General features: G+C 36.3%; 1 protein-coding gene across 4 annotated transcripts in view; it reads left to right on the top strand.

The window, feature by feature from the left end:
* CNTN6 (contactin 6) overlaps positions 1 to 23,925 on the top strand; it is a 280,895-nt gene extending 256,970 nt beyond the window's left edge. For all 4 annotated transcript variants that reach the window (XM_025984667.2, XM_072720394.1, XM_072720395.1 and 1 more), the window contains 7 exons: positions 1,223 to 1,293; positions 8,219 to 8,453; positions 8,566 to 8,681; positions 11,685 to 11,871; positions 21,308 to 21,420; positions 22,193 to 22,361; positions 23,420 to 23,925. In XM_025984667.2, coding sequence (XP_025840452.2) covers positions 1,223 to 1,293; positions 8,219 to 8,453; positions 8,566 to 8,681; positions 11,685 to 11,871; positions 21,308 to 21,420; positions 22,193 to 22,361; positions 23,420 to 23,520 — 992 coding nt within the window. In that variant the 3' untranslated portion in view covers positions 23,521 to 23,925. The remainder of the gene's footprint in view (positions 1 to 1,222; positions 1,294 to 8,218; positions 8,454 to 8,565; positions 8,682 to 11,684; positions 11,872 to 21,307; positions 21,421 to 22,192; positions 22,362 to 23,419) is intronic.
* The last annotated feature ends 286 nt before the right edge of the window (positions 23,926 to 24,211 follow it).

Here is a 24,211-nt window from a genome sequence, read left to right as displayed (position 1 = left end):
AGTGACAAAGGGCAAATTTGAATATGAAAATGGATAATGTCTGATAGGTGCTATTATTAAAAAGAAGAATTAGACTATTATATCACTGTGTTGTTTATAAAGTTAAACATCTGTATCAAATGGCAGTAAATAAAATAAGTAGTCTAGATTTGTCTGAATGGTCTTCACAGTGAAAGAAAATTTTGAAATGGGCAATGAAATAGTATGGATTTTAATTCCTGCCCTCCAGTCAGCAAAAATAACCAGGTACTCCCCCCCCATCTCTAGATCTTGATCAAAAATGGCCAAATATAGATAATTACATGTAATTCAACTTTTAAAAATATATCATGCAGATATATCCATTATCACAGTTTTAAGATGCATCTGCCATTATTTCATGAAAAGGATTACATTTTAGCACTTCCACGTATATAAAGTCAAACCCCATTCTGATTACATACTACAAGACCTACACATATAACTGTCATCAATTTTGTAGTTTACCTCAAACTACTTATTATTCGTTATATGAGTCCTCACAAGGGTATACGTGATGGGCATAATTGTTTTCTAATTCATAAAAATGATCAGTGTCTGGAATGTTCTCCCACAGAGACTTAGAGTCCTAGAATTAAACGGAGAAAACACTCTCTATCACATCCTTGACAGGAGGCCATCCTCTTAACTGGCAAGTGAAAAGTCAGAGGAAGAGTCCTTCCTGTTCTGTACTGGGAGATGTGAGATTCAAACACAGAGTTACAATAACAAGGATTTATGTACTTACGTATTTTTAAGAATGCATTTTTAAATGTTAAGCCATCTTGACTAAAAAAAATCATTTTAGTTTGTTTATTACAAAAAAGAATTAATTAATATACTGCCTCAGTAACTTGTTTACAGCACAACTGTATAATTAGGCACTAAATCAGCGGTGTCACTGTTACCATCTGAATGGAACATCATTTTGCCAATTAGCAGATGATGCATAATAATGTCAAATACATGATGTTACTCGATTTTTAATTAATTTTGGAGCCAGGGTGCTCATGGATCAAACACAACTGTGTCCTCTCTCTTAGAAATTTGGATATGTGTAAACATAATTTATGTTCATTAAAAATGCAAGACTCTCACAATGTGCAGCATGAGATTTTGAAAGGTAAAATCTAAAAATAAAATTCTTCCTGATGAAGATGTACTTTAATAATCGCTGTCCCACGTTTCTCTTGGTTGCTTCCAGTCCCTGTTGTGGCACCAACAAACATCAATGGAGGTGGAGGAAGTCGGTCGGAACTCGTCATTACGTGGGAGGTAATTTTCTATCCAACTGAGTTATTTTGAAAGAAAAAGATTTAGCTGGCCAGGAAGAAACTGAAAAACAAAAAGATGTATTTGATTACTACTGAGAATATATAAAAATACATGGTATGAAAGACTCCTGATGATGAACTACCTAGAGAAGGTATTAGAGACGTATTTCTACTAAAGTGACAGAGTATAACTAACTCAACATAGTTCTCTCCAAAATATAAGAACAATTTTAAGGTCTCTTCTTAAGGTCTAGCAGTAGCATTTCAATTGCTACTTGATGGACTAGACCTTTTTTGTGTTTTTTACCTCTGGAACTACTCTCTTGCACACAAGTTAGACGCAGCTGAGTGCAGGTGGAAATGATTTTTTTTTTTCTATCACTGTTCTTTAAACACTTCCCTGCATCCAGATAAAAACTTGGGCAGGTGGCATAGTTTTATAGTTATTATTCTTACAAATTAAATATAGGCTCATTCTTACACTTACTGAAAATTTCAGCCTGGTTTATTCCATAAACTTTAGACTTTCCTTCATCTTAATGTTTCTTGTTTCTAGTAGCTTGGGCTTGCCTCAGCATAGGGATTCCACAGTATGAAAATGCATGGAGAGTCAGTTCTCTACCTAGTCTCCATTCTGCTGTTGAATTTCTCCTGGGTTGAGAAGAGAAGAAGAGTACTGAAAAGGTCCTAATTGCTGGTACATTTGTAATTTGACTTTGAGTACTCCAGAAGTGGCAAATGGCCGGACACTGTTATTTTTTTTTAAACTAAGTTCTAATTAAGTTCTAAGTTTTAATTTAAGTTCTTAATTTTAATTTCGGTATAGCTAACATACAGTGTTATATTAGTTGCAGGTGTACAATGTAGTGATTTGGAAATTCTGTCCATTGCCCAGTGCTTATCATGATAAGTGTGCTCTTTAATCCCCTTCACCTGTTTCACACGTCCCTCTATCTACCACCCCTCTGGTAACCATCAGATGCTGTCATTTTATAGGATAGTTTGGTTTCTTTGGTTGGGGGTAGGACATCCAGGAGATCCCTCACTGGAGACTTCTAGTTACAATACCTTGATGCAAGCCCAACTGGCTGCTGAAAAGTCTCCTCAGTTCCTGGGGTCTGGTGGTCCATGTCCAGTCCCTTCTGGTGGAGGTTGTCTTTCTCTTCTAGATGGTCTTTTTGGATAGAGTCCCTTTCAAAGCTACTCATGGATAGGTCCAGCCTCTCTCTTCACTCTGCTACCAGGTATTGTCCAGGTCTCTCTCTCCTTTAGAAGTTCCTGAGGCATTTGTCAATTAAAAGAACCTATGTGTCCCAAATTCTAGAGAGCACATACTGAGTGGTTCTTTGTGAGGCCTTTTTACTTGGTTAGGCAAAGGATAAGAAGTGGCCCCTTTGCTTTCCCTTGGTAGAGGGGTAAGAGTGCATAGCTTTTTCTACAACTCTCTTAGAAGAAACATTTTCCTACTATTCTCTCCCTAAAGAAATGAATGCTCCTTTGATATATCTTTGTCATAGAGGATAGGCTAAATTTTGCCTATAAAGGGTTTGATGTCTCTCTTTGGAATGCATATCATGTCATACCCTTGTTGTCAGCTTCGAGCCTCAGCAGTAACTGATAAAAGAGCCCTGCCCTATTTCATTCCCTGTGTACATGTTTTTGACATTTTGATAATAACTTTCATACTCCCAAAACATCCACTTCCTTGGACATTTAATATTACACCTAAGAGTGTGATGGCCATGGATGTTTTAATTAAAAATCATCATAGCTGACATGTACAGGGGGTTCTCATTGGGAGACAGGGTGATTTTATCCCTCAGTAAACATTTTACAGTGTCTAAGGACATGTTTGATTGTCACAACTAAGTTGGGAGAGAGTTGTGTTTGGGCAGAGGTCAGAATGCTGCTAAACACCCTACAGTGCACAGGACAGCCACCCTCCCCAGTCCCCCACACACAGAAAGGAATTATCTAGCCCAAAATGTCAATAGTGCTGAGGTTTAGAAACACTGTTGTTGAATAAGAGTAATTTATTGTATCGATAAATTATTTTGCAGTAGTAAAAGGTCCATTTTATTCCTTACAAAATTCCATTAAAGGTAGAAAGAGTGATAGTAATAGTAAACACTTTTTATCTGTGAGTAAACTGGGGCACAGAGATGTTGTTTTTCAAAGTTGTTAATGACAGAGCCAGAAACCAGGCAGAAACTTTAGCTACTCTAAACGTTGTCCTTTCTTTGGGACATCTAGTTTCACGTAGACATTGTGAGCCCAGCACAGTGCCTGGAATGTGGCATGGGTGGGTAAGAAACTCTAAGAGGCCTGAAGGGAAAGGGGACTACACTTGCAGAGCACTTACAGGGCTTCTCTGCTACAGAGGGCATTTCATGTCATTCTGTCCTCACAGCAATATTAAAAAGTGGGGAATGCCACTTTCAGATAAGAAAACAGAGGTTTAGGGCAGCCCCAGGTGCCTCAGCAGTTTAGCGCCACCTTCAGCCCAGGGCCTGATCCTGGAGACCCAGGATCAAGTCCCACATTGGGCTCCCTGCATGGAACCTGCTTTTCCCTCTGCCTGTGTCTCTGTGTGTGTGTGTGTGTGTCTCTCGTGAATGAATAAATAAAATCTTAAAAAAAAAGAAAATAGGGGTTTAGAAATGTGATATGAGGGGGCTCCTGGATGACTCAGTCAGTTAAGTGTCCACCTCTTGATTTCAGCTCAGGTCATGATCTCAGGATTATAAAATTGAGCCTAGCTTTGAGCTCCATGCTCAGCAGGGAGTCTGAGATTCTCTCTCTCACTCTCCCTTTACCCCTCCCCACTGCACACACTCTCTCTCTCTCTCAAATAAATAAATAAATCTTTAAAAAAAGAAAGAAAGAAATGTGATATGGGTAGTGGACAGTGGAGCATTTTTTGAACACAGGGCTCTCACTCCACACTCTTTTACTTTGTCCTAAATTAGAACTCCACTTATCCCTACATGAGATGTCATGGTTAGGGTGGGCAAGAGTCCCTGTATATCTGCCTTAAGCAGTAAGTTAATCAAATTATTCCTGTCCTCTAAACACATTTCCCACAAAAACAGTGACTCCTTCAAGAGCCTACAAGAGATTTGCTTTAGTGTGATGGTAAGTAGGTTAGACTTCAGTATTCTTTCAAGGCCAAATAAGCATTTCATCATAGTGTAAAACAAATTTTGCCTGACTTCATGCATTATGTTTTCCTCCTCTAAGGTCAGAAATTACTCAAGGTTAAATAATTGTTTTTGTGCATTCAATATGTGAGAGGAATGGGAAATTTCATGTTTACTATTCGTAATGGAGAGGATATAAGTTCAAATATGTGTGTGGTGTGTGTGTGTGTGTGTGTGTGTGTGTGTGTGTGTATTTCCATGTATTTCTATCATGGAAAATACTTTTCTTTAAAGCACGTTTCATCAAACCAAACTTGGCCTGCTCCCTGTTTTCATAGACAATTTCCCCTACCACCATACCCATCCTCTCAGGTGTAATGTGTTGCTGCTTTCATGCTGTTACAAGAGACCATATGCCTCCCACTGCTTAAAATAGTTACTATCTGCCTTTCTACAGAAAAAGTTTTGTTGGCCTCTATTTTTTAAAAAAAAAGTTAAGTCAAAGTCCTTTGCTCTGTTTGTTTTTTCTTGGGGTATCAGATATATAGATACTTGCAAATACTACATTAGTGGATGCAGTTTCACATTTATCATTCACATTTGGCATCATGTATGTGCAATTCCTGAGCCAAATGCTTCTGATGCCCAAACTTCTTTAAGGAATAGGTTATGTATATTTAGAAGACAACACATGCATTAGTTAAAGTCACTAGAAGGCATCTAGCAACTCCTTAAATTCAATGAAGAAAAGCAACTCTGTTCCAAGGAGTCAGGGTGCAAAAATAAAATTTAAAAAGGTCTGAATGTTCAGAGTTCAACAGGACAGGACAGTCTTGATCCAGCATGGAAGAAGGTCAGGTAAGGTACCACTCTAACTTAACTGACCTATGTTTTGAAAAAGAAATTGAGAGTGGAGAGACCATTCTAGGCCAAAGTCACCACTATTGTAGATGAAATAGTACATGATGGGCTTTCAAAACTAATGCACAACTAATGACCATTCTAAATTCAGTGAGAATCCACCATTATGGTTTATAAGTGATAGCTTTACTGGTCATCCCAGATTGCTGCTCATGTAAATACACCTTGGTATAATCTTCCTGAAATAAACATCCTCCTTGTGTTTTCTCCCATACCACAGTAATTTTGTGTTTATTTATTTGTTTTGGTTTGTTTTATTTCCAGCAACCTAGACAAGATATCTAACTTTTGGAATGTAGTTAATGCCAATTCCTTTTTAAGGGTATCTTTATTTACATCCTATCATAATTTATCCTCCCAGGTGCTCTCAGGTTTGAAATGCTTGTGGTAAATATGCATTATAAAATGTGACTACAAGGTTAGGAAATACGATAAAGTACTATAGAATAAGAGATAAACACCTATACTGGGAGTTGATATACATATATATCTCTCTCACAACTTCCCAACCCTGCCATCATCACCAAACGCATCCACATATTGTAGATCAATGAAGAGTTGTGGCTATGTTTGTTATATCCAAAACCAGGCTGCAGACAAGATTTGGATCTTAGGCCATAGTTTGCTACCCTTGGTCTAGACTAAAGATTCTGTTTTTAGTCTTTACAACTTTAATAGATTTTACTACCAGAAGAATTTCTGAATTTCTTTATTCTACTGAACACCTCCTTTGCTTAAAGAAGGAAACTTTCATCCTGACTATCTTAAACAGCTATATATATATTTTTTCCATAATTTCCCCCTCTGCCCATTTGGGAAGAATAAAATGAAGACCCTAAATAAGTATCTTCACTCCCCCCTTTCTAAACTGCACATGTTAGACTCAGATCTTTCTTGAGGAAACATCATGAGAAACACTGATTGTACTTGACTAACATAAATCAGCTCACTTTCTCAGATGAGCTAAATATTTTGATTAAATCTAAGATTAGAGAAATATCCAAAACCAAATACTCTAGCAGAGAGGTAAGTTCTCACAAATCTCTTCCACTCCACTAAAAATGAACTTTTTTAATTCTAAGCTCCCTGTGAAGTGCTAAAATAAGGACACATTTTCTTTCCCTAGAGTTTTGGACCTATATTTTCCTTCCTCTTTTCACTTTCTGTATTTGTTAGACTGTTCCACACGCCAAGAAACAGAGCCAGCTCAGGTCATCTCAGTTAATGGGGATTTATTTTAAAGCTATGTGGGAGGTAATGAGGATGAAAAGAAGTCTCAATAACCAAGCAGGCAGGTCAAATGAAGAACTGGAACATCGTTCATCACTGTTCAGAGCATGGTAGTCCTAGCCTGCTGCCAGCCACTCTGGGAATCCAGCTCCTGCTCCAGTAGCCCCTCATGCTTGCACCTTTTTCTACCTGTTTCCTCTACTTACAACTTACAACTTCTTCTACAACTCCATTGTTTCTTCTCTATCTGAGGTATAGCTTCCATTTTCTCTTACCTTCTACCACTTCATTGTCCCTACTATATTCATTGTATGTTTTCTACTTATTGCTTACTCTAAGTGTAACCAGAACTGTCCCCACCTATGATTCATATTCAAACTCTGTAGAGGAGAGAAACTGCTGGGGTCTGGCTGTCACTATAGAACACGAAGGTTTGGCACCAGGACACCTCATAGATAGTGATGAAGATGGGGCCACTGATTCTCGTGCCCATTATTGGGTAATCAGATGTGGTCCAAGTCTCAGGATAATTTGATACAACAATGGATATGTATGGGTAAGGAAAACCTCAGAAAAGGAGTTATAGGCACGTGGGACTCAAGCATTAATGTCCTATTAGGAATAAATTTTCATGTGTTTTCTTTATGTGACTATTTATAATACGTATTATCTGTCGAGCTCTGGGGAACTTATATCTATTTTGTAATTTTAATAATAATAAGTTTAGGTTTTAAATGAATTTTATAGAATTTGGTCTCTGTGGGAATAAACAGGTTTGTTTTGTTTTAAAGATTTATTTATTTATTTATTCATGAGATACAGAGAGGGAAGCAGAGACACAGGCAGAGGGAGAAGCAAGCTCCATGCAGGGAGCCTGATGTGGGACTTGATCCTGGGTCTCCAGGATCATGCCCTGGGATGAAGGCAGGCACTAAACTGCTGAGCCCCCAGGAATCCCCTGTTTTGTTTTGTTTTTAAATGTCAGGAACTTCTCTCTGTCTCTCATGAATAAATGAATAAAATCTTTAAAACAGATAAAAATAAATAAAAATGTCAGGAAAAATGCATGCTGATGTTACTACTAATGAAGATATATGTTAAAAAATACTGGGAGGTCTTTTATGCTTTTGTGTTTGAGTAATACTCTATTGTCTTAAAGCAAGTATTATTACATAATAGTTAAATTATCTGTTATCTCATAAGAATTTGTTGAAAATTTTATGAAAAGAAAACATAGGTAGCCTTGAAATAGTTAATAGTTAATTTTGTGCCGAGTTTAAAAATTCATACCCAAATTATGTTTTAACTTACAAAATCTTGCAATCTTTTAAACCATTTTTATTACATTATATTATTGCAACTTAATGAATAATCATGGAAAGAGATACAAACATGTAAAACCTGTTTTACATTTCCATTTAAATTTTTCATTTATTTATCTGAATATCTTTAATTGGGATCATTTTCCTAATTGGCATTCCAAATGAAAGTATTATTATTTTTTCAGTGTTTCATTAAGCAAGGTTAATATCCATGTTTGTCTATACAAAAGAAATGTCAAATAATCAATAAAAATTATAATAGCTCTATAAAATATTTTTGTAAATACTCAGTGATTGATCACTTCTGCCCAAGTCAATTCCAGAAGAACTACAAAATGGAGAGGAATTTGGATACATCATCATGTTGCGGCCAGTTGGCTCAACATCCTGGACCAAGAAAAGAGTACCATCTGTAGAATCATCAAGGTTTGTTTACAGAAATGAAAGCATCACCCCTCTCTCTCCCTTCGAAGTCAAAGTGGGTGTATATAATAATGAAGGAGAAGGATCTCTGAGTACCGTGTCCATTGTCTACTCTGGGGAAGATGGTAAGTTGTGGTCAGACCTGAGATGGTTGTATGTGGGCATGTATGCATATTTTGCATTTATTTTCCATGAAGCACTCTGCTAAAGTTAATTGTGTCTTTTGTTGAATGACAGAACCTCAACTGGCCCCAGGGGGAACTTCTGTCCAGAGTTTTTCTGCTTCAGAAATGGAGGTTTCGTGGAATGCTATTGCCTGGAATAGAAACACTGGAAGAGTGCTGGGCTATGAGGTAAACCAAATTAATTTCACTCTCCCTTGTGAATGTGCCAGCTAACCACACAACAATTCTTGTTCAGCAGCTCTATACTACTAACCTAGTTCTTAGCATGTAACATTGTAGGTCTACAGCTATTGAGGGAGGTGAGCAAAGGGAATCTTTCTAGGTGATCTTAAGCAAGTAAATTAGCAAATGGTAGCCATTTTTAAGGTGACTGAGTGATTATCTTATTTATTTTTCAAATCACCATCATATTTGTTTCTTAGGGGATAATAAATTTCTAATCCTCAATGATCTTAAACCATGGAGGAATTTTACTGGGAAAGCTGTCTTTGATTTAGAACATCACTTGAATGATGTAGTCATCTTGGAAAAGGCAATTAAGTGATAAGAAAAAAGCCTAGATTCTCCTTAATCAGTCCTTTATAGTCTATGTAGAATGAAGCAAATCACTTCCATGCCTTAACTCTCACAAAGTCAAATGATGAGACTTACTCATTACTTATTATTCTTTAACTTGTAAATTCAGTGATTCCCCAAATGGATAATCCATTTCTTTTGTTTTGGAATTAGAATAAAGGTACAATTATAAACTTTTTAATTTTGCCTTGTACTGTTTTTATTTTTTATAATAAATTTATTTTTTATTGGTGTTCAATTTCCCAACATACAGAATAACACCCAGTGCTCATCTCGTCAAGTGCCCCCCTCAGTGCCCGTCACCCATTCACCCCCAACCCCTGCCCTCCTCCCCTTCCACCACCCTTAGTTCGTTTCCCAGAGTTAGGAGTCTTTATGTTCTGTCTCCCTTTCTGATATTTCCCACACACTTCTTCTCCCTTCCCTTATATTCCCTTTCACTATTATTTATATTCCCCAAATGAATGAGAACATATCATGTTTGTCCTTCTCCGACTGACTTACTTCACTCAGCATAATACCCTCCAGTTCCATCCACGTCGAAGCAAATGGTGGGTATTTGTCGTTTCTAATGGCTGAGTAATATTCCATTGTATACATAAACCACATCTTCTTTATCCATTCATCTTTCAATGGACACCGAGGATCCTTCCACAGTTTGGCTATTGTGGACATTGCTGCTTTAAACATCGGGGTGCAGGTGTCCTGGCATTTCATTGCATCTGAATCTTTGGGGTAAATCCCCAGCAGTGCAATTGCTGGGTCGTAGGGCAGGTCTATTTTTAACTCTTTGAGGAACCTCCACACAGTTTTCCAGAGTGGCTGCACCAGTTCACATTCCCACCAACAGTGTAAGAGGGTTCCCTTTTCTCCACATCCTCTCCAACATTTGTTGTTTCCTGCCTTGTTAATTTTCCCCATTCTCACTGGTGTGAGGTGGTATCTCATTGTGGTTTTGATTTGTATGTCCCTGATGGCAAGTATGTGGAGCATTTTCTCATGTGCATGTTGGCCATGTCCATGTCTTCCTCTGTGAGATTTCTCTTCATGTCTTTTGCCCATGTCATGATTGGATTGTTTGTTTCTTTGGTGTTGAGTTGAATAAGTTCTTTATAGATCTTGGAAACTAGCCCTTTATCTGATACGTCATTTGCAAATATCTTCTCCCATTCTGTAGGTTGTCTTTTAGTTTTGTTGACTGTATCCTTTGCTGTGCAAAAGCTTCTTATCTTGATGAAGTCCCAATAGTTCATTTTTGCTTTTGTTTCTGTTGCCTTCGTGGATGTATCTTGCAAGAAGTTACTGTGGCTGAGTTCAAAAAGGGTGTTGCCTGTGTTCTCTAGGATTTTGATGGAATCTTGTCTCACATTTAGATCTTTCATCCATTTTGAGTTGTTTTTAATGCAACTTCTGGAACAAGCAGAAAGTCCTATTCATATGCTAGATCTCTCTTGCTACTCTAATCCTGAAATGCCTTGCCTAATATCTGAATCCTACTTATTTCTGAGATCTCATCTCTAGTCTCCTCTTCTCTTGGAATCCCTCTCTAATCACTCCCTAATGTTGTCTTTCTTCAAATTCCCAGAGCTTCCCCCCCTCCCCATATCATTTCTTTGGAATGCATCCTCTGTTTTTTGTTCTCCTAGCTATTCCTACTGCTTAACTAGATTATAAGGGAATCCTAAGCAGGCACCAAATTCATTCTCTTTTGTCTTTTTCTATGTGCCTAAATCAGTACTAATATGTAGGAAGAGCTTGATTTAAGTTGAATTATTAATTAACCTGTCATTCAAAAAACTCTGGAAGAAATGTTACGAGCAAAACATCATAACCAAAGTCCTTGATTGCTAATATGAATCTTGTTTTAGTCCAAGCTATTATATATCCTTTGTAAAGCTGATAATCTTTGGATAGCTCATGAAATACTTTACTTTGATATTCTTTTTTTTTCTTTAAAGATTTTATTTATTTATTTTGTTTGAGGGTGGGAGAGGTAGAGGGAGAGGGACAGAGAGAATCCCAAACAGATGCCACACTGAGTGCAGAGCCCAACATGGGACTTGATCTCATGACCCTGAGATCACAATTCAAGCTGAAATTAAGCATCCAATGCTCAACCAACTGGTCTACCCAGGTGCCCCACTTTATTTTGGTATTCTAAAAAAATCCCTTAGGTTCTCTAATTTCCACTGTAAATTTGTCTTTTAAAATTTCCTCCCTATAAATATAAGACTTTGATTATTTTGCTGTTGTTGTATAACCATTATAATTTTAAAATATTCTTCTGGGATCCCTGGGTGGCGCAGCGGTTTGGCGCCTGCCTTTGGCCCAGGGCGCGATCCTGGAGACCCGGGATCGAATCCCACGTCGGGCTCCCGGTGCATGGAGCCTGCTTCTCCCTCTGCCTGTGTCTCTGCCTCTCTCTCTCTCTCTCTCTCTGTGACTATCATAAATAAATAAAAAATTTAAAAAAAGTAACATTTATACAAAAAAAAAAATTCTTCTATTTCTGTTCTTGTTTTCTTCGCATACCCTACCATGACTGATAGTTGCTGGAAAATAATGAATTATTTGTTCTTTGTTTTCAATGATCAGGTATTATACTGGACAGATGACTCTAAAGAATCAATGATTGGGAAAATTAGAGTCAGTGGCAATGTCACAACCAAAAACATAACAGGACTGAAAGCCAATACCATCTACTTTGCTTCTGTGAGAGCTTACAACAGTGCTGGAGCCGGGCCCTCAAGCCCCCCAGTCAATGTCACCACCAAAAAGTCTCGTAAGTATGCATTCCACAGCAAGGACCAAGATTCACCTATAAATAGAAACATATTTGCTCAATCTCCATTTCATTCCTCCCACCTTATCACCTCACCAATTGCTTTGTTTGGTTAGTTTGTCCTTTAAATATGGACAATTGTTGAAACTTTCTGGTAAAAATTCAAAGAAACCATTTTGATCTTTTTGAAATTCCAAAAAAGAGAAAATATCCTGAGTATATAGATGAAAGACAGAAGAGTGTAATCTTTAAAAGCATAGGCTCTGTTGTCCTCACCCAACCTGACTTTAAAACCTGACCTCTCGCCTTGGATTGTTGGGTGGCTATTTAAACTTTCAGGGTCTCAATATCCTTTCCTGGAAAATGAGAGAAAAATAGTACCTATTTCCTCACAGGGCTCTCTTCAAGAATGAAAGACATAAGAAAGTATCTTGTTCATCCTTTAGACTGTACTCTGAGGTGATCCTAGCACTGCCAGATGTCTAGATCTTTATTTCTAGAATAGCTTATCACTGCAGTGTACTTGGAAGTCCCTCAAATTTAAGAATTAACTCTTATGTTTCTTTTTAACTCCCTTAATTGTCAGCCAGCTGTCTTTCACATAGGCAAAGCCTACTGAATAAAGAATGAATCGTGGATTTTTGCTGTGTTTGTCCTATGAGTGAGTGTAGTATCAACCAAATATTCTGTAATATGAAACACAGTGATCAAATATGATGTAGTAATGACTGCTTTATGTACTTTTTATGATTGTATAATATTTGTATATTACTTACATGTTGTAGATGAACATAAATTATTTGTGTTCACAGGTTTTTAAAAATACATTCTTTGGTCTCTGAAACCTGATGAAAAAAGGGATTCAAATACAGTTGCTAAATTTTGAGAAACAATTCAAACATTATATAGTTCAAATATAGTTGCTGAATTTTGAGGAAGACTAAGAAATAGATACACAGGAAAAGTATAGCTTGCTTTTAAATGCAGTTTTCTTTTCTCTTGTGTATTGAAAAAGAATAGGTGGTTGAACATAGTTTGAAAATCAAGTGATACAAAGTTTTTTCTATATATATTTGTCCTATCCAAAAAAGAACTTCTAAATCATCTCAGTTATTAAACTTTTGATTATAGAATACATAATCCATTTGTGTCCACATCACCAACTATAGCCTTGTGTTCTAATTCTAAATGAATCACTGATTCATGACCTGAAACAGGACAAGACATTCCATTTTTCTTCTTTAATTTTCTTCTCTGCCAAGTGAAAATTCTATCTGCCCTGACTCCTTTCCCAATCATTGGTGAGGCACAAATGAGGTGCTGATTATAGGAGCACCTTGGAAAATATAAAGTGCTATGAAACTGCTAAGAAAGAAACAAACAAATGAACAAATAGCCTCTGGGATCAGTCCATTTCAGGAGCAGAGTATGTGCAACCAACAATTCTTAATCCAGCTCTCTTCCAATCCCCCCCACCCGGGTCTCCAGGTCTTTCTTTTGAAAGAAATTGGGTCATGACCTATTCTCAAGAACTGACTGGCTAGAGATGTAGTTCTGTTCCTTTTCCTGTTTTATCCTATGCTGACCAAATCAATGAAACCATTGCCATATACTGGTATGAATTATTTGCTTCTGGAGTCCTTCTGGAGTCTAGCCTCTTCCAGCTAATCTAAAATCTGGATGGAAATTTCTAGTCATTCAGTGATTTTAAGGGTGTCCTGCCATTTCTTTCTGGCTGATTGAGGAATGACAAATGCACAGAAACTCTTGTGTGTAATTCAGTTTCTATTTCAGGCAAAATCAAGGGTGATTAGAAATGTGTCAAGATAGTATTAACTTGTATATATGTACATCTTCTCTATCCATTCACCTATTGATGGACATCCTGGCTCTTCCCACAGTTTGGCTATTGTGGACATTACTGCTGTGAACATTGGGGTGCAGGTGCCCCTTTGGATCACTACATTTGTATCTTTGGGGTAAATACCTACTGGTACAGTTGCTGGGTCATAGGATATATCTATTTTTTAACTTTTTGAGAAAACTCCATACCATTTTCCAGAGTGGCTATCCCAGCTTGAATTCCCAGCAACAATGTGAGAGGGTTCCCCTTTCTCCATATCCTTGCAGACATTTGATGATACCTGTCTTGTTTATTTTAGCCATTCTGCCTTGTGTAAGGTGGTATCTCAGGATGGGGTAATTTCCTGATGAGCAAGGAGGGCGTGCGTGTAGTGTGGTGAACACTGGGTGTTATACACAACTAATAAATTACTTAACACTAAATCTGAAACAAGTATGTACTATATGTTGGCTAACTGGATTTAATTAAAAATATGGAAAAAAAGATAGTATTTTTTAAAACCTCACAGATTTGTATTGTAATTAAGGGACAGACATGATGGTGTGGTTGTTGAGGCAATGCTTAAGTCAGGTCATATTATATGTATTCCTATTGACCAGCTTAAGATAGACAGAGACCTGAATATTAAACTACTTGAAAAAGATTGTATGTATCTTTAAAAACTTTTAAAAAATGATTTTTTTTCTGCAACCTGAATTTGCTAGTTTGATCGTCCATACAACTTGAATCAATCATGTATTAGTTTATGCTTACCTCATTTTTGACATGGTGATCTCAAGTTTGTTCAGTTGACCTACTTTAAGTACTTGATACTTTAAGTGGGCTTAACTGAAATTTGAAATAAATGCCAAGAAGATTATTGGTGGGTTTTTTTGAGTGTTAACACACGATCATCTTCATCAAAGAATGTGGAACATATCCTTTGAAAACAGTTTGATTAACAGAAGTAATCTCCCCAAGATGTAATGCTAGAATATATCTGCTGAGAGAAAAGTGAGATGAGATTCAGAAAATTTAAAAAGAAGCTTAATATTTTTAAGCATTCATCTTCTTTCTTGATTAAATCAAGCAAATAAAAACCTTGTAATTCCTAATTTTTAATGGCAATATTGTTTCAGTATTTCTTGAATTTGGCTTTCATCAGTCTATATGAGTGTTGTGATCAAAATAGCCAATAAGGACTTGAGAATAAGAAGTTCTACAAGTTTCTCATCTCATCATATTTGAATACAAATTAAACCTCTAATTTCATTCTGTAATATTCTATATTATTGACATTTTGAAAATAGGATACAAACTGTCGTGGATTCCTATTGTTGCGGTTTAGATTTCCACAACTTAGGGCTTTAAGGCAATATGAATTTATTATCCTAACTCTTTAGATGCCAGAAGTCAGAAATGAGTTTCAATGGTTGGAAATCAAAGTGTTGGCAGAGGCTCTGCTCCTTTTTGAGTGTCTACAAAAACATTTGTTTCTTTGTGGTTTCTGGCTTCTAAAGATCACCTATATATCTTAGCTGTGACCCTTATCTCTGTTTTCAAGGCCAGCAGCTTAGTTTCTTCAGATCTGCCTGTGACTCTGATCCTCTGTTTCTCTCATCAGGTCTCCTCTGACTCTGGCTCTCCTGCCTCCATCTTGTTTGCCCATCTAAAAATCCTTAATTTAATTGCATCTACACAGTCCCCTTTTCCATATAAAAATATTAGGAGTTACAAGGGGTTTTATTTCTTTGATTTAATTAAGAAAAGAGAGGGATGCTTAAGAATACTAATCCCACAAGTTCTGGGCATTAGGACATGGAAATGTTTGAGGAAACAGACCTTATTTTATTGACCATAATTACAAAATACTGAGCATTTCTCTATCCCAAGCCCTGTGCTAATTTTCCACATATATTATCTCACTTAATTATTACAAAAAATCAAGGAATTCTGTATTTTAATTCCTAGATATAAGAAAAAAATGCTTAAAAAGGTTCTTTGGGCATCCATTCGACTGAGACATTATGAACATGGATTCTCTGAATCTCTTCACCCCATGAATGCTGCGCTAATTTGTAATCTTCATCTCTAACCATCTAAGTAGTCCCTTTCTCTCCAGACTCTGAAATCTTTAATCCAAACCTCAAATGGTCTTTAGATTTTTCTTCCTAAAATGGAATCATGCCCTATTCTCCTTCCAAAATTTCATTGTCTCCTCTATTCCACAGAACAAAAGCTGAGACAATCTTTTACTGTCTATCCCTAACTCCCTTTCTCTCCTCCTCCAGTCCTGGTAGCACTATACTTCATGATCCTCTACAGTTTCACAGTCCCTCATCTAACTTTGTATATTCTCTCAGTGTTATGTGCCCCTGCCATACTTGTCAAAGTCACATGTCTTGCCTACTGATCTATAAGTTTCCCATATTTTCCCCTTTAATGTATTTGCAGTTTTTTGGCTGTTCCATGACTCTGGCCCATTGTGAGACAGTGTTGGAAAGAAAAAGGAACTCCTGAGTGAGAGAAGTTTGGCTGAGTCCCAGCTTAGCCGTGTACTATCTGGGTGACAAGTCTAATTCCCCAATAACTCAGAACCCATTTTTTTCATCTGGAAAATAAAGATAATGATACTTTCCTCTGGAGTTTTCTCTGAGAACTAAAGGATACTATGTACCCCAAAGCATCCTAGAGGCTGCATACAGAGAGAGCTCAATGCATGGTAACATATATTTGATACTTCTTCTGTAGTGATTTCACTTCCTTTGCTTTTCTTAAGGTGGGAAAGCACTTCCTACTTTCTTTTTCTTTATAAATTGTTGCAGAGATTTTCTTCAAGGGTCATGAAAGGACAACCAAAGTGAAGATGAGGAATGGATTTAATGAAACATTAAAGATAATTCTGATTCCATATGCTATCCTTGGATCTAACTTTGATTTTCCATGTCCTTGAGATGACATCAAAATTACCTCAGAATAGTGGTGGCAGCAAAAAATTGTGCATCCATCACACATTCATACTGTCACTGTCTAGATTTTCAGTCTGATACTTGATCATCCATTATAAATTCTCAGAAAGCAAAGCTCACATTTGCCAAAATCTCTGCCTATTTTGATTGGGTAAGCTTAACAGAAGACAGAGCCTTTTCTTGGAAATATGATGATTCAGTCAGTGCCTCCTATGAGCTATGCTTAGGTTAGTGCTTGATGGAGATTAAAACAGCCAAGATCTCTGCCTTTAGGCAATCTCTCTTTTAGGGGAGAGACAACCTAAAAGAAAAACAAAACAAAACAAAAGAATCATAAATTAGGAAAAGTGGTACAAAGAAAATAAGAGACTGGGATATACATCAAAAGAAGGACCTGTGTAGTGAAGGGTATATATTTTGATATGGCATAAAACATGAAAAGGAGCTAGTGACTAAAGGGATCTCCAAACAGAAAGAACAGCATATGCGAAGCTTCTGAAGTCTTTGTTATTATTGTTACTGGTGATGATGTTGGCCTTTTTGATTTTTTTAAAAAGTAATTATCAATGATTTAACAGTATCACAGCGAAAATGATTTCCAAAAGACAACTGAGGGGCACTGCAAATATATTGTGATCCACAGAGATATCACTTAAACAGAATTTAGATTTACAATCAAAGGGAGAAAAATATTTACATCAATTCCAAGAAGAAAAGAAAAAAAACCACAGCAACAACACTACTTATATAGAAAGAAATATTCAGACCCAGCAACACCAAGTGTTTGCAAATTTTGGCTCAATCTTGCCCCTGTCATTGACTGACTAGTACTTTGTACTGGATTTTTCTTGCTGTAAATTTGCAATCAATCCATATTTAGACATAAAGGAAGCATTAAGCTTTTATTTCATCTTGCACTTATGTTCTTTCTCTCTTGCCCAAATGTCAACCCCATGCTGTTACTTAGAAGTGTAACATAAGAAGTTGTTTTTGAATTGAGTTCACAGTGTGAACTACAGTTGAATATAAATGCCATCTACAGAAAAATTGATCACAGGAAAACCATTAGAGCCATAGAGGGCTAGTTTAATGTTACTCTGTCATTTGATTAATAGAAAATAATTTAGTCTTTGAAAATTGCCCAGAAAGATTTTTAAAATAAAAAAAAAAAAACTTGTTTGTTGAGTTTACCATTGGCCAACTTGGTACAAACATCCATGCCATGTGTTTCATATTATCCATTTGACAGTATTTAAACTTTCAAGTAATAGAAATCTCAATGTCATCATAGATTTTTAAAATGCAATTTAATCAAGTACATTAAATTCATGAAACCAGAATACTTAATAGTGTTCATATTAAGCAACTTTCTAAAGCAACTTTCAGAAACTTTTAATTTAGATACTAGACAAAAGGCATTGGCGTTGGAGTCATTCTCCTGAACAAAGATAAGAAAGATGATAGACTATGATAATTTCTCAAATAATTAGCTTAAACTCTACCACTCTTTATCTGTCTTTCAAGAGCATATTAAGAACCTAAGAAGAGCAATGTTCTTAAGGGCAAATCTTAAATTCAACATGATTATATTTAAGAAGTGGATCATTTGCAAGCTTTGGAATTATATTATTACTAACAAACTGCTTTTAACACAATAGAAAAATTGATTATGTCATAAGACCACAGTGGAGGTCAGAAAAGAGAATTAGCAGTTACTGAGTTTTTTTAAGCGTGTACCACTAACCAAGTGAGGAACATTACGTATTTTAGTACCTATAAGCTAAAAATTTTATAAACTAGGAGATTTTTGTCTCATTCCAAAGATAAATAAACCAGGCTGGATGCAGATTCACATCTCTCTGACTTTAAAGGCCAGCTCTTTCTACTGCCCAGATAGCAAGAGAGTAAAACATTCTAAGTGATCTATGCCATTAGCCATTCATACCAAGAATTCATTCCTGATAAAACTCTTCTCATTTTATGTTAATAGAATACTTATGCTTTGGTAAATGAAGAAACAAATGCAAATATATTGGCATCATTGCCATAGTTATAAACTCCTTGTCCACATAGTTGATCAAAGTCAGTCCTGTCTCCCAGCCTGGAGCTTCACCAGTGGATTCATAGTGTTGAAAATAGTACTTTTACTCTAAATAAACAAACAAAATAGACACAGAAATAGATGAAAACTTCAGAGTCCAACACTACCAGTGACATTAAAAAAGTGACTTTATATTTTCTCTGTACTGATTCTATGATGTCATTATGATAGTGCTTCATTTTAAAGAACATAGATGAAAAAATGTGTCATAAGAGCTTACTAGATATTAAAGCTATGATATCTTGTGAGAATTTTTATATCATCTCCTTTATAACTGAGAAAAAGATTAAAGAAGGCACTCTGGGATAGTTGAAGGAGAATAGTTACAAAATAATTATTGTTGCCATCTAGTCCTTCAGAATAAATGTATTGACAAACATGTATTGAGTGCTCCCTAAGTGCAAAACTTTCATGTCTTTAATTAGAATTGGGTTTATATTATCAAGAAATGTCCTAGGGCATGTTTAATCCAATTGGCCTATCTATCTTATAAATCCTATGAATTGCTGTAGGTTTGGCCATGGCAATTGACCTTGATTATAGGAAAGCATAATGAATGGATTGGCCACATGTGTCACCTATGGCCCTGCATACAGCCCAGCACATAATCAATATGATCCGAGAAAATCATTCAGGACTCTTGAGTGTTTTTTCTTTAGCCATCTTATCATAGTCATTTATTCACTATATATTAATTGTTCGTCTCCTCTGTGCTGCCAAGCACTGTGCCAGTAGTTGGTAATACAGAGTTGGACAAGGCATACACACTCAATAAATTTAAAGAAATACACAACCAAGAACAGCTATAATTCAATGCAACAAATCCATTATAAAACATGAACTGAGCCCCATTGGGAGCAGCAGGTAAACATTATCTCTTGGCCATATCCCAACCGAGGTGTAAGTAACTAGGTGAACAAGAATAATGTCTCTGTGGGCTTATGGTAACAGGAGAATATATGATTATGCAATGTCAGACACCCTGAGACTTTTCCAGTGAAATATAAGAGATTAAATAGCAGTTGAGTCAAAGCTCCAAAAGAAATCATTCCCATTTCCATCAGTGTTATAATGAGTTAAATATTATGCTCATTCAGCCTCACAAATTCAAATAAGATGCCAAAAACATCCTGCTGGGTAGTTTTATCTTTGCTCTGCTTTCCAGCTGAATTATTTTTAATCTCTCCAGTTTCCTAAATCTCAAAAATAATCATGTAGACTCAAACCTCTGAGAAGCAACACTTTGTCGTGGAGGAACACCAGCTCAGAAATCAAGAGACCAGGATTCTGATGTGACTCAGAACTCTGGTGTCACCCTTTAACTGCTTGCTTTTGGATAAGTGACCTCTAGTATTCTTCTATGTAAAATTCTCCAGTTGGACTACGTCCATTACCTTAGAAAGCCGATTCTAAAGCCATCTTCCCTTTCACTTACCATCTTTCTCCAGTTTGTAATGTTTTTCTCTCTTCTGGGTTCCCAACAGCTCTATATTAAATGACATGCATTCTTCTCACTATCTAGCTACAATTGATCAGGCTAAGATAAACATGACCAAATTAAATCAATCATCATCTTTCTCCTGGGACTTCTAGCCCAGAGTATCTCTGAACAGAGTAGGTTTCAAATGTCATGTATGGAGAACAGTCATGATTTCTGCAACATACACTGAGAATGACAAAGAGGTGGTCTGTAGCAAGATGAGCATGCAACAAACACTACCTTGAGGAGCAGAGAGAAGAACTTCTTGGCTTTTTAACATTTTTACTTTGTCCTTTTTTAAAAGATTTAATTTATTTATTCATGAAAGATGAGAGAGAGAGAGAGAGAGAGAGAGGCAGAGAGAGAAGCAGGCACCATGCAGGGAGCCCGACATGGGACTCGATCCTGGGTCTCCAAGATCACACCCTGGGCTGAAGGCAGCACTAAACCGCTGAGCCACCTGGGCTGCCCTATTTTGCCCTTCTTAAAGCTCTGCTGCATTTTGCCATGAATTCTAAGAGATTCCCCTATATGCTTCACAATCTCTTACTATTTTGCTTATATCTTGAGTAGATTGTGTTACATAAAGTAAAAGAGTCCTACTAATACAAGATTAAAAATGCAAAGACTACTAGGAATTAACACCTCTGTGTTCATATGTATTAAAGGTTTGCAGCCTGATTTTGCTTGACGTGCTCATTGATTGATGACCAAATGGAACACTAGATAACAGAGCCCTCCATCTATTTATGTATGATAAAGTAAACAAAGTCAATGGCAATGATTAATAAATTAATACTGGACATGCAATAGGCCATTATTAATTCATAAGTTTGTCATGAAGACAGTCTCAAACGACCAGAATTTAAATGAATTTGCTTATTCTGATTAGAATTAATATGATATTTCAAATGACACTGAAAACATTTTTGCTTCTTTTATGATAATCATCCAGGACTTATTTTCCCTTTTTATGCTGATGGGTCATATAGTAACCATGAGCTAATTAATATTCATTTGGATCTTTGATTATTTCTTTAAAGCTCCAAGCCAACCACCAGCTAACATTGCCTGGAAGCTGACAAACTCTAAATTATGCCTGAATTGGGAGCACGTAAAAACCATGGAAAATGAGTCTGAAGTGTTGGGCTACAAGGTGAGTATTTTATTTTTCCTTAAATAATATCATTTGGGTTACTAAGGAACTGAGTGTCACAACCAAATAAGAAACAAATCTATGCATATGTAAATACAGGAATCTTTTTAAAAAATATTTGAAAAATACTTAGCATTGCTGCTTTCAAATTCTTCATTGACAATTTTTATATTCTAAGGACAGTAATGTGTCATGGAACAAGAATAAAACTCTATACCATGCAACAGTTTTCTTCAAGTGACTCCCCTTGCCATTGAAAGATGATGGTGTGTGTGGGGTCAGTAAGGTCAGATGAGAATGCAGTCCAACAATATTCTACTGGAATAGTAGAATTTCTAGAACTTAGGCTGCAGTAGCATGTGAGCTTTTAACAGCATAAAAATAATCTACCCAGAGTATAGCCAAATACCCAGAGCAACTTATTTCCATTACTGATAATGGACAACATCTCCTGGCAAATGCACATATCCACACATTTGAAAGGGGTCCAAAATAAGCAGTGACTTTTCACAGCAAGCTCCAAATAATAGCCCCAAGCTATTTAATTAATAGAGATAAATATATTCTTATTTCAGAAGCATTGGCCAAAGACAAAATCTTTTGTTGTTGTTGTTGTTGTTTTATGACTAAATTTAAGGAAAAGGCATAGACTGAATATTCCCACTCAAGGAGTACAGAATTTACAGTGATATGTCTTACTGTGTTCCATAAGACTGTCTGGACTTTAAAAAAAATGGCATGTCCATTTAACTTGATTCACCATTTTATTTAGATTCTGTACCGGCAAAACAGACAGAGTAAAACACATATTTTGGAAACAAACAATACATCGGCTGAGCTTCTTGTTCCATTTGAAGAAGACTACTTGATTGAAATAAGAACAGTTAGCGATGGTGGAGATGGAAGCAGCAGTGAGGAAATTAGAATTCCAAAAATGTCAAGTAAGTTGAATCACCATTGCTGTTGTAGATTTTTGAATCTAGACAGCTGCAGCATGAAATCTAGGCTCTCCGAATGTTGGGTGAAAAAATAAAAGGTCTGTGTTTCCATTTTCAGTTGTGAACAAGAGGTGATGAGTCAATTTTTCTTTAAATAATCCTTCAAATTTGCAACATGCTTACATATTACAAACAGGTTTATGTTTCCTTATTTGAATCTCAAAAAGAAAGAAAAAAGTATAAGAAAACACACACAACTGTGTGTCATTGGTGCAGAATTAATTCTATTGGCACAAAAATTAATAAGACTTTCTGTGGGTACTCACAGGCTTCTGGGAGCAGGGAGAGAAAATATGAAACACATGTACTTGCACCCCTATTCCCATATCTGTGGCAGGCATCACTAATCAATTATGACATGCATACCAAGCTTACTCACAAATCTCAAGTCCTCTCAATACTGTGTTCTAAGCAGGTAATGCTAATCAGTCAGATTTAGCATGTAATAATAGTTTATTATTTCTGCTTCAGAAGAATTGCTTCTGCTTGAAGTTGTAGCTGAGTGAAATCATCAGCTACCACACATTGGCAAACTCTAATCTGCCCTTCAGTCACACTTGGCCAGTTTAGGCATTTTTCTTGTTCATTTTTACATTTAAAACAGTTATCCTAGGGACAAAGGGCTAACGACATTTCCTTAAAAAATTTTTTGTTGTTGTTAAAGATTTTATTTATTTATTCATGAGAGACACACACAGAGAGAGAGAGAGAGAGAGAGAGGCAGAGACATAGGCAGAAGGAGAAACGGGCTCCCTGAGGGGAGCCCGATGTGAGACTGTAGCCTGAATCCGGGGATCGCACCCTGAACTGAAGGCAGATGCTCAACTGCTGAGCCACTCAGGCCTCCCAACACTTCCTAAAATTAAATATACTATAAATGCAACAAATGTGCTAATACGTTATTAGAAGAGAAATGATAGTATGCATGAAAACTTAATCTAACAAGCAATCTTATTTTTTCTCAAGATATTTTGTTTTATTTTTTTGTTGTTGTTTTGCAGGTTTGAGTTCCAGAGGAATTCCAGTCTTAAAACCTAGCATCTACTTCCTGTCAGCTGTCATCGTTTTTTACTATTTTACAATTCAGCCACTTACACGATGAATAAAATCGAAAATCCTTGAGAGATTTTTGAAACAAATCATCCTGTAAATAAGCTCTCTACCCCCATCACAAAATACAATTAAAACAGACTCCTTTGGAAAGGAAAACAGTGTATATTATTAAGATCCTGTAAATATCTATAGTACATTAATAAAACAATTTTAAACACTTTTGAATTTTAAAGTTCACACATGATTACATACATTCAGAAAGTGCCAAATAATCTGTGGAGTTGTAACTACTGTGGCTTTTAAGTGACTTATATGGAAAATATAAATAACTTCCCTTGATGATGATGATAAATATGGAATAGGTTGCAGTTATCATAGAAAAAATGTATATTTTTTACTTGCTCCAAGCAATTTCCTTCAATATTAAAAATTTTCACTCTACTTGGAAATAAAATGTAAGTATTTATTTATAGTTGGGATTCTTTAAAAAAATGTTAGCTATTCCAAAGGGTGATATTCCTTTACTCCTAAATGTGGTGAGGCCAGGAAATATTTGTACCCAATAATATACATATAATGTTCATCATATATATACATATGATGTTCTTTTCAACTCGCTTTTCTAAGAGGTCCAGTAATAATAACAGGAATAAGTGCTTTATGGCAAAGAAGGAGAAAGGAAGGGAAATAAGCACCCATCTAAAACAATCTAACAACTCTGGTATAAGGCAATTTCTCAT

Source organism: Vulpes vulpes, chromosome 9 (assembly GCF_048418805.1).
Source record: "Vulpes vulpes isolate BD-2025 chromosome 9, VulVul3, whole genome shotgun sequence".
NCBI lineage: Eukaryota > Metazoa > Chordata > Mammalia > Carnivora > Canidae > Vulpes > Vulpes vulpes.
The sequence above is the reverse complement of the archived record's forward strand: the minus strand, read 5'-3'. Positions and strand labels throughout refer to the sequence as shown.